Source organism: Corvus brachyrhynchos, unplaced genomic scaffold, assembly GCF_000691975.1.
Source record: "Corvus brachyrhynchos isolate BGI_N302 unplaced genomic scaffold, ASM69197v1 scaffold61, whole genome shotgun sequence".
Taxonomy (NCBI): Eukaryota; Metazoa; Chordata; class Aves; order Passeriformes; family Corvidae; genus Corvus; species Corvus brachyrhynchos.
In genome coordinates this window covers 8573929-8589909 of record NW_008236478.1, presented here as the reverse complement: position 1 = coordinate 8589909, position 15981 = coordinate 8573929, and the positions used below count along the sequence as shown (strand labels likewise).

Sequence of the window (15981 nt, the reverse complement as noted above, 5' to 3'; positions counted from 1 at the left end):
AACGTGAGAGTGAACTATACACGACACAGGTTTGGAGCAGAACTGGTGAGCAGGAGAAGGAACTGCCCTGTGGAGCTTCCTCTCCTGGTGCCTCTGGACGGGGCAGGCACTTCTTCCTGCCACACCAGCCTTGGGGCTCCAGCCCACCAGCCAGTCCAGACACCCTGCCAGCATTCCTCATCCCACTGTGGGATAACCCATCCAGAGCTCCTCCAGGGCAGCAGCCTTCAGCTGCATGGGGATTTCAGGGAGTGGACAAGCTGGGAACAAAACAAGAAGCACTTTGTAAACTCCGGAGGGTCTGAGCTTGCGGCACAGAGCGGCCAAGGCTGGTTTGCTAAGCCCCCCACTAAGCCCCTCTCCTCTCAGAGCTAATGTGCTTCATATGATCTCCACATCACCAGAGTCAGTCTCATTTGGAGAAAGATTCTCACTGGAAAGCAAGAACATTCCTTCACTCTTTACAAAGATTTGGCAATACACAGAATTAAAAAAAAAAAAAATCATAGTTACAACAGATTCAGGTTCATTTCGTTTAAAGGAAATTCAACCAACAGGAGTGTAAAAGATATAATTCACAGTTGTGCATTTAAGATATTAGTGTTGAAAATCTCACTTCAAAGAACTCTTGTGCAAAATTGTATTGACAGTAGAAACTATGGCTAGATGCCCTCCCAGCCTCCCCCAGCCAACAGGCCATCATCCACCCTGCTGCCTGCACCCAGAGGCAGACGGGCAAGGGGAACAAAGGCGGCAGCAGGAGTTGACATAGGAAGATGCAGTATCCTTTCTACAAGTCAAAGCCTGGCCAAGGTCTGAGGTCAAGTCCAACGATTCCCAAAGCCCCCAGCTGGTGCCCTGAGCCGCGGTGACCAGCTGTGTGTCCCCATGGCACTGCAGCACCATGGCATCCGAGCGCCCCACGAGGCAGAGGGAGCAGATCTGCTCGGGCAGGACCCCCCTGCAAGGGCACGGATTGGATGCCGTGGCATCTCCACTGCGGTCAGGAGAGCCAAGCCCCGGCATCAGCAAATGCCATCCCGAGGCTCAGAGGGATCCTGAGCTGGGCGCGGGGCTCCTCCGCTGTGATGGTTCCCACCGGGAGGGCTGGGAACCCCTTGCATTTGTTAAACAGTAAAACTGTAAATACCCTGAGAACAGGGAGACTGGATTTCTTCCCCTCCAGGGAGAGGACCATGCTTTGTTCTTCAAGCTAATTAGTAGTAGCAGCTCCTAACCCCTCTGGGTCAGGTACATATTTTCCATATGAAACACATCTATAATCAACTATTTTTATGGAAATTAAGTGAAATTACTTCACTTTCTGTTATTTGATCTGTACAAATGATGAAAAACAGTCATGCAAAAAATCGCCTGCAAATTTTGGAACAGTGCAGCATGGGCAGAAGCAGGAGGTATTTGCTTTGGGATCACATGGCTTTGGTTGGAAAAAATGGCGCTTTTTTTTTTTGCCTTTTTTTTTTTTTTTTCCTTTTTTTTTTTTATAAAGGAAAAACACAATTAAATGGGTTTTGTTTGAAAAAATGGCGCTTTTTTTTTTTGCTTTTTTTTTTTTTTTTGCCTTTTTTTTTTTAAAAAGGGAAACAGACATTGAAACAAATCCATAACCTGCCATAAGAAGCAGAAGTCAGATCCAGCGAGCAACCTCATCCCAGAGAGAGCTGCCTTGACTTGAGCCTTCCCTCCTTTGGCAGGTTTGACAAAACGGATACTGCATCTCAAGTTCACCACCATGTCAAACACTTCCAACAAACTTTTACATTCACCAACACTAGATAAAAACTGGCGAGGTGAGTCCCTCGCCAAGGACAAACGCTGTAACATCTGGACATTTTGCTCTGTGAGAAAGGTGCAATATTGGCAGCTCTCTGGGAAGGCGCAGGGCTCAGGTCAGCCCGTGCTGCCGCCGTGCGCTCTCAGCAGTGCTGGGCTGGTGTACATCAGAGCGAGGGTGGGATGGAGGCTAAGGATACACTTTTAGATGGGAAAAAGTCAAAAAGCTACATGTGAGAGCAAGGCTTTGGAGGGCCTGTTTCCTCCTCACTGGGTGCACAAGTTGGATACTGTGCGATTTCTATGCCCCTTGCAGGGACTTCCTCCTCATGGGTGGCTCCCACCAGGGTGGACAGCAAAAATTAGGGCTGCTTTCTGAAGCTGGAAGAGAGAGGAGGAGGAGGGACACAGGCAAACCCAATTGGCTCTGACACTACACACTCCAATTCCGGCAGGGAGATCCTGCAATGGAATATTGCACCTTTCCAGCCACCAGTCACACAGACGGACCATGGGAACTTGCAGCGAGTGCCTTCCCCAGCCTGTGAGAAGGGGAGACGGGGCAGGCCTGCAGGCACAGAGAGCTCTGGCAGTTGCATTTGGGGCTGGGGGCTTCTTTGGGTGTCCCCAAAGAGATTATCCAGGTGTAAAGAAAGAGAAATGCTACATAGCCAGGGGCCATGGCAGGGTCTTGAAACAGAGAAACCACAAAGCCTGATTTATCAATCCAGATACTGAGGGCAATGTTCACATTTTGTTTGAGACAGCACTGGAAGGGGAGAGGATTGGGGGGGAGACTTTTCATTTGAGGACTTAGACTCCATCTGTGGGAATGGGTGATGCACAACTGCCATAGGGTGCCTCTTGCTGGCACCCAGACTGCATCCAGGTTTTTTGGGGTGGAGGAATTGGTTTCTGCTGTCCAAGGCAGGTGTTGCCCTGCATTGGTGGCAGCTGGGTAGGAGGCTCTCTGCTCTGTTACCTTGGTAATCCCTACAATGGCTGTTAAAAGGGGAAAGAGAGAAGGAAATGCACTAAATCCACTCAAAGGAATGAACATGGCTGGGAACAGCCTGGAAATGAACCTCTCTGAATCCCTGAAGTGCAGTACACTTGCGTCTGGAAAGTTTTGTCAGCTCTGATGGTTCTGGCTCCTCAGCAGTGCCCATCCTTGCACTGGCAGAGGTTTACTGTCACCTGGAGCATGTACTTTGGGTGTAATTGTAGCAGCATCTTTTGTGTTAATATTAGAGATTACAGGGGGGACAGGGACTGATGTTCTGATACTCAGCAAAGGCTGCACATCTGCTCTGGCCAAGGAAACGGTGCACAAGACCACTGCAGCACGGGAGTGTTTAAAGACTTGGCATCTCAGGGTGCACACATTACTTCACCATGCAATTGTCAGGAACACCACGAAAAATCACCCAGTTACTTCACTATGGAATATCACTCCCGGCTTTCATTTCACAGGACTGCAGTTTTGCTAATGAATTCCTTCCCCCTAGTATCATCTTCAACATACACAAAGGTTTTGGAGGTTACAAAACTGTAAGTGTAACAATGGTTTTGCCTGTTTAACAAAGAAACCTTCTGAAATATCATTAAATACCAAAGTAACCACTCCTTCCCTGAAAATTAACTGGAAGAACATAAAAATCCTCACCTCTTGGTCCTCCAGGTGGCTGAAACCAGAGGTTCCTTGAAGCTTGCTCATTCTTAGGACACAAATAACATACAAGTACCTGTTACTAACTTTTTCAACAGGGCAACAAAAAGGACCACAGAGGGGTGAGAAGAGGCCTAAGGACATTGGAGCCAATTCACAAAACCACGACAGAGCCCATTTGAGGTTCATGAGGGACAGAAACAATTTAAAACTCTGCAAAATACTTTTTAAAAACATGATCTCTTTTGAAAAAATAATGGAGGAGCTTTTAAACTTCTCCATATGTGTTTGAGGAGGAAAAACCCAACAAGGATCAAAAGTACAGATAAAAAATAAACATAATTCTACTTTGCAAGAAGAATTTTCATCGTTCTCAAGGGTGGCTCACCATTCCCAAATTATGTTTGGGTCTTTAGTCTCTCTTGCTCTTTGCTCCTTTCTTCCTGTTTCTTCCTCTTCTGCTCCCAGAACGGACGCAAAAGTCTTTGGTCTCAGAACACTGGATGCAGCAGTGTTGCAAGCACGCACTAATGGTGTTCACACTCAGGGAGGAGGCAGGAAGGAGCGAGGGCTGGTCCTGCTGAGGAGATGGGATGGGTGGGTTGTGGGGAGTCAGCTCCTAGATGGCTCCTTCACTGTGCATACTGTGGTTGGGCTTGTTATGAGTCACACAGTTCTGTTCATTCAGCAGGTTTGCTGTCTCGTCTGGCAAACCATCGTGCAGCTCCGTAAGAGTCAGTTCAATTTTAGTGTTTTCACTGTCCGAGGACTGAGGTGTTTTGTCCATCCGGGATGCCATCAGGGCATTTTGGTACTGCTGTCTTGAGATCTGCTCCAAGAACAGGGAAGAAACAAAAAAAGTCAGTCAGACTTCTATGTCTCCTGTGGGACACACTGAGAAAATGAAGTTCCCTCCCTTTCCAGATGACCACACTTCAACCCCTCTTTACCTGTTTCCATAAAACATCCCTGCGCTTTGCAAGCCTAAAGCATCCCAGCTCAACACCCACAGCATGGGGATATTTCCAGGGAGGGTGGAAGAACAGTGCTGTACAATCACCATGCTGTTCAAAGGCAGGGATTTATTCCTATGCAGAGATTTTTAAATCAGACCTCCATTTCCCTCTAACCATGCACACCTTTAGGAGCAGAACCAGAGATCAGTGAAGTCTTTCTCCCAACTTCAGTGAGCTCCTGGTAAGGCTCTAAGTGTCCCTATAGAGCCAAGCCAGCTCTATAGTACAAGTACAGAGTACAAGCATTCCTACTCTTGTCTAGGCCAGCAAACACAGCAGGAGCTACAGCCTTATACATAAGGACATTTGATTCTAAAAAGACTGAGATGCCCATAGAGATGAGTCCAAATTAGCAACCCATGAAGTTTTCCACTGGTCTCTGCAAGAGCTGTCTGCACTCAGCAGAACAGTGATGACAGGGGCTGGCCTAGAGCACAGAGTGGCACTGCCCACGATGCCCCAGGGACAGCAAAGCCCATAGTCCCCGTACATCTGCATGTGGTGGTGGAGAGCAGAATTCCTCCCGGAGCCACAAGCAACCAGCCCTGTGAACTCCTCCAGGCCAACCTTCTCAGCTGGGACAGGCAGCAGGATACATGCACACCGACAGCCCCATGAGCCCACAGCAGTGGGTGATCTTGACAGGCAGGAAGGTGGAAGAGATGAAATGACTTTTAGAAAACACTACGTTTCAGTAGCAACACAAGAAAGGGACTGGAAGTGGAGAGAGTCAGATGGACCAGGTCACAGCTCCAAAAGCAAAATCCAAACATGCATGAGCAGGTCACAACCCTGGTTTTACAAGGTATTAATTGAATGAATAACCACGTGGCACAGTGAAAACACAAACGCTGAGTACTCTGACCTATGCGTAAAGCAGAGGTGTGCAAGTCTGACTGCAGAGATACCAGGACAGTTTAGCAATCATTAGCCTCAGTATGAACACAGTGAGATTTGGAAGGACGTCACATAAAGCAGCATAGGGCGAGCAGCTGCTCTGTACAGCAGATTAGCCATTGAAATCTGTAGTGAGAATCACTTGTCCAGGGATAAACATGTACTGATGTAATCCTTGAAGGATTGAACCACTGACCAGTACGCTTGCATCTCAAAGTTTTGACAGCAAGACTCTCCTTTTAAAATTTGGCTACAGAATATTCAGTTTAGCATTCTAGTATGTCTATCCTATTCCACACCCTTAACATTGAATTAACTGACAGAAGTTAAGTTCACAAATCACTTGAGTTGCATACAAAGAAACTGTGAACATGCACTCAATTTAAGAAAAGCATCAATGTCAACTTCTGGTCATGGGACATCAGCTTCCCTGGACTCCCAGCCAGGCTGGAATTGCTGCCGGCATTAGCTGTTCCTCAGCTCAGCTAGATATCCTCTCCCACAAGACTCACACACATTTCAGTGTGGGATGCACCATGCTGAGGGACAGAGCTGTATTTCATGCAGCAACTCACTGGTAGTATGAGACATGAGCCTAATACATGTGAAGTTAAGATAAAGAGAAATGTCCAAGACTTCTCCAAGCAGAAGAAGGATGGCAAGTCGGAAAGTAAGATCAAGAACCCCAAACTGAAACCAAAATCAGAAGTGAATAAAGACTGCAACCAACAGTAAATGTCTCATCCTTTAGAAAAGGACAGTGTCTGATAATGAAGAGTCTCCATTTCAGATGGCTCCAAAAGCTTCATGAGGACAGGTTTGACTAAAAGCAGAGAGGTTATTTTCTATAATATTTCCTCAAAGGACCTGTAATCCAGAAGATTATGTGGCCAACTTACTTACAAGTCCGAATGAGAAGAACAGTGAAGACAAATCAGTGGACAGCAGATATTGGAAAAAAAGTAGTTTAAAGTAATTTTTAAACAGCTGCTTTCATAATGCTATTTACTCACAGAGGAATTTAGAGGGAATTCCCTTCCCCAGGCTCTCCATCCTACCAGCCAAGCCCGACTTTCCAGCAGGGTCTTTCTAGCTTTTTTCCTACCTTGACAAACTGAATGTCTGTGAGGGCTTTCACTGAGTAGTCTGGAACATACACTTGGAGGAAGGACGCGTTCAGCTGGTTGTTGCTGCTCCCTAACGTCGGGGTCACTGCGTCGATGCGATCGCTCCGGTTTAAAGAGTCTGAGTGATTCAAGCCACAGGGCCGAGGTGGAGACTTGTTTTCGGCTAAGAAACAGGCAAGAGCAAGAGATTTCTTAAATCAAGTGGAAAAATTTAAAGTCACCGTTTCAAAGGGACATAATAAATTGTGACGTAGCATAAATAAACTGCAAATGCTTAATCCATTCATAAGTAGACATGTGGCTAAACAACCAAATTATCCTGAAAACTGGTACATTTTCAGTCCAGAGCTGGTAGCCAGTGTCACTGAGTATGCCCTAAACAAAACTGTATTTGTTTATGCTGCTACAGACATGCCCTAAGAACACAGTGCTTCAGCCGATGAGCAGAAACTACCACAGAAAGGTAACTTCCCAAGACTCCCTTACAGGAGCTCTTGACAGTCAGAACATGCTTAATACATTTTGTTTTCCTTAATCATTGTTGCTTTCATCCACAGTCAGTCCCAGTTGAGCCATACCCCTTTTTATTTCATCTGGTACCTACATATGCCTTGTTCCGTGAGCTAGAGCAGACATTTTCTGTAAGAGTAACAGAGTCCTCAGTAGACCAGAGTGCAGTCCACATGATGATTACTTCAACACTTCCTCTCAGTGCCTGAAGTGGCGAAACCTCAGTCAAGGAGAGCAAGCCCCATGTGGTACATGCCAGCCAGTGACAGGCAAATTAGTCCAAGCTAGAGAGAAAAATCTGTGTCCAGGAAAGGAGAACACTGCAGACGTCATTTTCCACCACTGGCATTTAAGTCCTGCAGAGTTTCACTCAAAGACCTCACAGCAGTCCCCTGTGAGTGTGACTGGACACAGTCTATCCAAAGGAAACGTGCTTTCAGGACACCACAGACATTCTGCATCTGTGGCTTCCACCCCAACAGTAACCCAGAAGGAGGAGGGCAGAAATACACCCTAAGAGAGATTCCAAGCCCTCCTGTAGAAGGGCTTCTCCCTGGGCGCACACACAGTACATACTGATCAAAGAACTATCTTTGGGACTAGGGAATTTTTGGATTTTAATGCACTTAAAATTCATTCAGCCAGCCCAAACTCAAACTTGATGTAAGCTACACTACTCACCACACGATCCCCATTTTCAAGCTGAAAGACCATTTTAATATAATCTTAAGATAAAAAGTCTCTTTGAGGAAATCAGCAACAATATCCTTACAAGCTTTTCAAATTTGTTTTTTGAAGACTTTTTAACATAATTTTATTTCCCAAAAAACCAAAAACCTCCCTTAAATTTAACCCTACCTCTGCCACTTAATCACTAGAAATATATCTCCTTGTCCAAATGACACAGCCCGTTCCACACCTCTGAATCCAGCTTTTCCTAAACCTAACACTTTAGAATGCACAATTGCCCTGATTCTTATTCCCAACTTAAAATCCTCCTGATACTGTCTTTCTTACAATTTTAAAAAGGGGAACAAAAAAATACCGGTTATGACTACTTGACGATTTTCCCACCATTTCTGCGCTATGGAATTAGTGCAGGTCCCTGTGGCAACACCCACTGCAGGCTTAGGGGAAAGCACTCTGAGCCTTGCAAGGTTTTCCTCTGTGCCAACTTGCCAACTTAAAAGCCACAGCAGGCTGCAACAACTGCTGCCAGGAGCCAAAACTCCACCCGCACACAGGGCTTGATGCTGAAATTCCCACTGGAGAACAGGAACTGTGAAGGCGGGATGAATTTGTCCTCTTTCCCAGCTCTAGACACAAAATATGGCTGTGTGTGACAAGAACAGCATCACGGCTGCTTGGGATAAAGGCTTCCATCTGGAACATCTTTACACTAGTGTGACTTGTACCTGCCTTTTCTTTCCACCAGGGATCTTACAGTACATTATTAATAAAAAGAAGGATACAGAGCAATATGGCAAAGCAGTATAAGAAAAAAAAAAAGGGAGAGGTGAGACAAAAGGACAGAACAAAAAAGTAACATTTCTAAAAATGTGAGGGAAACAACATGATTTCTGGATCACATTCAGTTCAGGGAAGGAGAAGAGAAGATAATGAAGAGGGAAGGGTACAGAAAGAACAAATGACAAACACCAGGCAGGTCCATGTTAGAGCTTTTCTACCCAGGTTTTCCCACACTCCTCACCTTTCCATACAGGGGATGAAGAGCACAAGCCACAAGATGGACATCAATACAAGTCTATTACGAATTTGTGGTTAAACAACAGGATTATTTTCATAAGCACCCCACAAAAGGTCTGAGTTTCATCAAAACTGGTACCACATTGCCACAGTGACCAGGCTTACACTATCAGTTTCTTACAAAGGAGATTCTTCTCACTATTATTTTCCCTTGTTTATTTTTTGTAATTTTTTTTAATTTAACTGGGGGAAAAGCTATGAAAGTATGCTTGGCATTTATACTGGAAACAACCTGCATGTGCAAAGTGTACACTTATTTGTAGAATGGAAAAGGGAAAATAAAAAAAAAAAAAAAAAAAAAAAAAAGAAGACCAGGCAAAACAAAAGAACAAAGCCAAGAAAGATAATCAAAGTTGCCAAGCTTAAAGGAGAGCCATCAGGTACTTTAATTAAAGAAAGATTAAATTTCTCCCCCTTCTTTGGTGTTTAGCAGCAGGAAACTTTAACAGGGCAGGAAAAAAATCCCCTGCAAGGCAACAACCTGTAGTTTGCTCAGAATGTGCATGAAGATAATTTAGGGACCATCAATGAAATACATTTTCTAAAGTTAAAGGAAGAGGGGGAAAACAGGAAGCAGATGGTGAAAGTGTATGAAATGCATGATATGTATTAATGTTTTAGAGATGTTTCACTTAAATATGCATATCATTATCTTGTTTGCTTTTAGTTCTGGGAAAAGACATTTCGTCTGAAAAAAACTTCAAAAGGAAGACATATGTTCACCGTGACCCAAACTATTTTAGGATTCTGCTCTTCCTACAGACTTTCTTGATGGGTTTCCGTTTTTCCCAACCACTCCATGCATGCACTGTCTGTACAGCTCAGTTCTTGACCCTTCCCAATTTATAATCTCTCAATCACATCTCAGAGCTCTTTTTGGCCCAGTTTGTTCCCTCCTTGGTCTCTGCTCTCCAAAGAGATTTCTGTGTCAGTCAGCTTGGTGATACAGCAAGGAAAGGCCTTAAGCACAACAGGAACCAGAGAATCCCACAGAAGGTCCCACAGCCTTCTTGCACATTCCATTGCAAATCCATCCACTCAGCAGATCACTGTGCTGGTCCATGGCATGAACCTCACTGAGAGAAAGCTCAAAGCTTTCCAGGAATTGAAATGCCCAGACTGTATACAAACCATAGAATTGACCCATTATGAGAATATAAAATACTTCCATTAAATAAGTTTTCCTTTTATGGTGGTTTAGCAGCAGACATTCTCCTCTGCCAAATGCATTTCCTTCAGAATTTTTTAAGCCTCAGCTTGGGGGAGAATACATTTTCCTAAAAAAACTCCCTTCCTAATTTTCCACCAGCATCCATATGAGAAACAAGAACAAGCACATATTACCAAATACATTTTCTTTAATGTGTTTTTAGTTCTTCCCACTCTGATGGCTCTGACCAGTTACCATAAACGAAAGTTCAGGATACCTACCTGTGACGCACAGCTCAGTGCTGGACTTCTCCCTAACGAGCAAAGGGGTCAGACAAATACAGACTGCAGCTGACTTTTTATGGCATCAGGGCAGTCACAAGAATGGTGAAAATAGAAGCATGCAGATTTACCTGGAGAACCTGCTGCTAACAACTCTGTTCTGCTGACAACAAAGGTACGAGACAGGGACAAGGGAACTAGAAGAGGGAGAGAAAAAGGATGAGATCACGACCAGAAAGGCGGCAGCTATCCACACTTGACAGGGGAAGGAGCCAGCTGACAAACTGATGAACTAAAACCACAAGTGCAAATCAACTGTGAAAAAGCAAAGGGTTAAAACAAAAGCAAAACCAAAAAACACAATCAAATTCAGGAATAAACCAAAAAAAAAAAAGACCAAGGAATAGGAGTGAAGTGAATAATTTTCACTTGCTAATTTAAATTATTATCCAGCACCAAACAGTCCGTCAAGGTACACTCATGTTTTTAAATAGTTCAAAAGGAGCAGTGGTGCCCACTCCACCTGGAAGGCAAGAATTAAAATAAGCCAGAAAACTTCAGGGTGTTCTTCCTTATGGGAGTCAAATAATAGAAATAAAACCAAAAGATACTTCATAGTTCTTCAAGTTTCCAGTAAAATATCAAACAAGGCTGTGATTCTCCAAGCTCATCCCTGTTGGGATGGGTACTGTACTGCTCACCATTACTGCAAATCCCTCCCCAGCTGTAGTTAAAGAAAAAAGCCTCACTCTTTTCTTGGTTTTGTTGTTTGTTTATTTTCTGTGGTTTTGTTTGTGGGGTTATTTTGGTTTTTTGTTGTTTGGTTTGAGTGTTTTACTCTCCTCTTAGTGGCTTCATCTTCCAAGTGGGGAGAGCAAGCATCTGAAGTCTATTTACGACATACGGAAGAGCAGGAGTTTTCTTTCATTCCACAATAACTTAGACTTTCCTTGAGTTTTTCTGTCTACACAGAGCAACAGGAACTTATTTTTATGAGCTCATCTCAACAGAAATCTCAGGATGCTGCAAGACATCATAAAACAAATTCTCTAAACCTGGAGGGAAAGCCAACAAAATGAGGGGTTTGCTACTGGTAAAAAAAAAAAAAAGGACAAAGCCAACCAGTTGAAGGTAAACAAATTCAAGATTGGCCAAGGTTACTTTAAAATAGTGCATATCTGTAAGTGCGATATGGTGAAATTAAAGATGGATTTAAGGGCACACAAAGAGGAGATCATTTGACCTGATAGGACTTGGGGTAACTGGCATGGGTGTGGGGAGGGTTAGGAACATTAAAAAAAAAAAATAACCAAAACCCAACAACACACGAAACAAAACAGAGATGCCACAGGTAATTTCCAAATGTAAGTCTGGTAGAAGTGACCATGCCTGACCACCCCAGCTCCGTGCCTGGCCCATATTGCAAAAGCCGAGGGCACGATGCAGTTGTACACGTGTCACAATTCCTCATGAACATGGCTGCTATTACTGAGATAAAATCCAGCCAGTGCTCTACATGCTTTAAAATCTCTCAAATCTCAGAAAGTATAAGCTACCTACCAAATTAAAGTGCACGTAGTTAGGGAATTAGTCTTGCCTGTAAAAGTGAGCTCACAGAGGTCCAGAGAACTGCTGTTGATTGTAGAGTCTAACAAGGTTACAATCACAACTCACAAAACCATTTCCATTCCACCACCATTTGATAGTGTGCACACACACAGGTACACACAGGTAAAGGGAGCACTCCTGAGTGCACAATTAAAACAAGCTGCCTCTCAAGTGGAATATAAACCCTGCTGTGACAGGACACAATTTCAGCATGAGAAACATCTCTCCCTGGAGCTGCACAAGGGGCTTTGTGTCAGCAGAAGGCCAACACCAGCTCCAGTGCCCCAGCTCACCCAGCAGGGCTATACATTTCCAGCTGAGGTCAAGATCTTAGTGGTGACACTGCTGGCATTAAAATACATCATCAAATGCTGAAATGCAGCATTGGAGCCAACACTTGGTGGATTATACGACAATTCCCTGACCTGTGCCAGTGAGGTGATGGCTCGTGTGGCCACCACTTGTGCAGTGGGAAGTGGCTCACACTCACCTTCAGACACCACTTCTTCGCCCTCGCTGATTTGTCGGGTACATTTCCACATAAGCTGACAGGAGCAATCGCTTTTCCGGCCCTGCTGTCCCCCTTTCTCTCCAGACAGCTTTAGACACAAGACTGGTAAAGAGAACCATGCCCAACCTAACCGGACAGCTGCTCCTCGCACCACTAGATGTCCCTCTGCCACTAATTATTTATTCCCATTAACCACTCTGTTACCCTGCCACGAGGAAAACTACAAAGCTTTCCACCAGTATCAACCACATCCCTCACTGAAGTCAACACTCACATCCTCCGGGAGCTGGCAAACCACTGCCGCCCGCTGGGTTCCGGAGTCACCACCGGCCCCTGCCCCCAGGGACACTGTGCCAGGCAGATGGCCGTGCTGGCAAGGAGGTACCAATCCCATCAAGCCCACGGACACAGCCAGGCAGGACTGTGCAGGAGTGCAGACTGTTCCAGAAGCAGAAGATAAGAGGACATACCTGGTGATGCTGTGAGGGCCATCACCCCATAGTAGGAAAAAGCACCAGCTTCAAACTTCATCCCCTCTTTCCCAGCCTCCACTTCCACCTTCCCCTGTTAAGGAAAAGGAGAGAGAGCTGCAATTAAAAAGGACCATGGCTCTCAAGGCACAGGAGCCCTGAAAGACAGTTTTGCCTGACAACCCTAAGCAGTGTCATGGTCCCTGCAGATGGTAACAGTGCCTGAACAGGGACAGACCCTGAAGGGCAACAGGCATTTGTGCCCAGAGCTACCCTGGTCTTTGGTGCCTTGTGGCCAGCATAAGTGTCTGCAGAGGAGCAGGATCAGGATCACCACACAGCTTTGAGCTGGTACTATTGCCCTCCTCCACGTGCTGCCAGGCTTCTTTCCTTTACTTCAGAGTGAAAAAATACTCCCCCAGTAGCACAAACTTAAATGCAGCACAGTCCTCTGGGATCTTGAGGCACCTAGACATTTTGGGGCACAGCTCACATTCACACAGAATTCCCTCTAAGACAAACAGAGGAAGGGAGATGGAAGATAATGTGTGAGGAGGCTGGCTGCCTACACCAATGAGATTTTCACAGAAGCAAAGCCATTATTCCTGAAGGAGCAGCCTTGGGGCTACTTTGGTCTTCTTGATTTCTAGCAGTTTTACAGATTCCAGCACCCTTAAGATCCTGCTTTTTCGCAGAGTCTTGCCTACAAAGGACCCTCAGTGCTTCCCAAGGTGTACAAAACTTACCACACAAGTACACGTGTTTCTGATGTGGGCTCAACCAAATGTATAACATTATGTCCTACACACGACTCCAGAACAGAACCCACCACATCAAACACAGCTGTAAAACATCCCAGTCACTCTGGCATACAAGTAGCCAAAAATAATTGTCTTCTTAGTGGGGCTTGGTTTTCATGTCCATCCATCCTTACTGCACTGAGACTCACAGCACACCACTGCAGACAGAAGAGATCTCATGCAGCTTTCAGGCTGAACTACACAAAATTTGGAATTTCAGGCAAACAACATAATTACCTGCAATGCTTTCCCTCTGGCTAGGTTGGGAAGGGGAGACAGACTGCCCATCCCAGGTGCACTAAGAAGACTGAACATCAGCTGAACACAATTAGGTGAAAATGAGGCAAAAAGGTAGAATTTATTTCTAAGTGTTTATTTAATTAAGCCCTATTTAAAACAAATCATCATGCCTTTAAATTTACTGTACTGGACAAGGGCAGAAAAAGGTGACTATGAACTCAACCTGCATGAGCCCTGATACCAAGTCAGTTTACCTAATTGTCCCAGATGAGAAAAAACACAAAATCTCCCTAGCAGGAAGAGTGTGCCCAGCTCACAAATCCACTTTCCTGCTATCACAAGCAACAGTTTCATATAAATCCCTTTTAATACCAATTTCACTCTGTGATACAAAAGTAGCTTATTGCTCCATTATAAGCCTTCCAAAGGGTACAATTTTGTCACCCAGGCAAAGACTGGTTATACACAAGAAGAATATACATTTAATTGTCTACTGGCACACACGGTGAAGGCATTTTTGGTCCCTCAATGTGAGAGAATAAGTCCAAGCCCATTTAAATAACAAAAGCCGAGTATTTATCCCCTCTTGATCCTGGCAGAATCAACCTTGTTACCATTTTTACAGTATGTATTTACTGCAACACTCACTTTTCCAAATGCATTATAGACCTGGCATGCTGTGTTGGCTAAATATTTATTGATTGCAAAATAGCTCAGAAAGAACCGATTGTTCTTTTGTATCCCCATGTCCTCTATTTACATCTTTGCAGTATTACATCAGGAGGATTATCTTGCCTCTGGAATATTTCAGATTGTAACGATTCAGGATGTAAGAAAGAGCAGTTAAAGAGCTACCAGTGGCTCCTCAAACTCTTGGAAAAAAAAGGTTTCTTTTTTAACATCAAAATTATGTTGAATCCACAACATAGTATCCCAATGCTCTCATAGTTGTTTATCACTGACAGTGTTTAAACCCATGCCTTCCCCTTTTCTATTTTAAAGGCCATGTTAAGATTTCAAGCCCTGTGTTAAAACTTCAGCTACAATGCCTGTGCTTTTACAACCAAAACTGATTTTCGGTTGTTTAGGACAGAAACAGATGAACCTTTCCAGCAAAATCTCTCTGAAAGGACGATTCCTGTTTAAATGGTGCTAGATAGAAACAAAATTTCTGTGTAAAGCTTTACCTAAGCCATTCAGCCCTTCCTGACTGGTAACAAAACCTGGGAGATGCCAGCACTGGAAGCAGTGCTGTACAGAACACACAGAAAACAGTCCTCCCACAACTACCAGGGCTCCAATCTAAAAGCCACACAAGGGCAGGGATCTCAAGGGAGATCAGGGATCACAAGGGCAGGATAAGGGCTTGGATGGCAAACAAACTTCAGCAACTGGAAGAGGTATAGAGGGGCATATATCAGGAGATAAAGGGTTTTGCACATATCTACACAATCACATGTCTGACCTGTAAAATGAGAACAAAGTAGTCGACGGGCTTGTTTCGCTGGTAGAGGTAGTGTTCTGGGGCTTTCTTGTTCTTCTCATCGTATTTCAGCTCCTGGATGACGTTGGGATGTTTTAGCAGCCTGAGAAGGATCTTCTCTGACATCTGGGATGGACCAAATGCTTCTACTTCTATAACACAAGATACAGCTTGGCATTACATCTCATATGCCTGGCAAGAAGTTAGCAATACTCGTTAATAAGCATTTGCCTATAAAAGACACACAGATGCAGAGAGATCCATTATGGAATTGCAGGTTTCCTGTCTTTTCAGACTGTTAGATTTGTAAAGGGGGGGGAAAAACCACAGTAACACCCCAACTTCCATTACTGAAGTATTTTTCAAAACAACCAAAAAACATGTCTTCATCTGAAAGGGAAAAGAAAAAGACATTCTTGCCCTCTTGAGAGTTCTGATTCACACAGTTGTATAAATGCAAGAGCTTTACAGCTGGGGCACAGAGAACCTTTGAATTTGTTTTTTCCTTCCCTAAAAGCTATTAAAGTCACTGCATTTATTGCACTTAAATAAAATAAAAAATAATTAATTACTGCTTGGGGCCTAGAAAGTTGCTCTAGAGAGATGCTCTATACAAATCAGACACAACTAGGGCTGCCACGGCTCATATGGGAAGAGT

The 15981-nt window shown here is 44.3% G+C and overlaps 1 protein-coding gene across 2 annotated transcripts in view; it reads right to left on the bottom strand.

The window, feature by feature from the left end:
* Positions 1-1563: 1563 nt before the first annotated feature.
* CNNM2 (cyclin and CBS domain divalent metal cation transport mediator 2) overlaps positions 1564-15981 on the bottom strand; it is a 114150-nt gene continuing 99732 nt past the window's right edge. The window contains exons 4-8 of one of the 2 annotated variants that reach the window (XM_008643857.2): positions 15306-15475; positions 12801-12894; positions 10343-10408; positions 6482-6666; positions 1564-4292 (exon numbers count right to left, since the gene is read on the bottom strand). In XM_008643857.2, coding sequence (XP_008642079.1) covers positions 4083-4292; positions 6482-6666; positions 10343-10408; positions 12801-12894; positions 15306-15475 — 725 coding nt within the window. In that variant the 3' untranslated portion in view covers positions 1564-4082. The remainder of the gene's footprint in view (positions 4293-6481; positions 6667-10342; positions 10409-12800; positions 12895-15305; positions 15476-15981) is intronic. The other variant, XM_017726169.1, reaches the window with a different exon arrangement.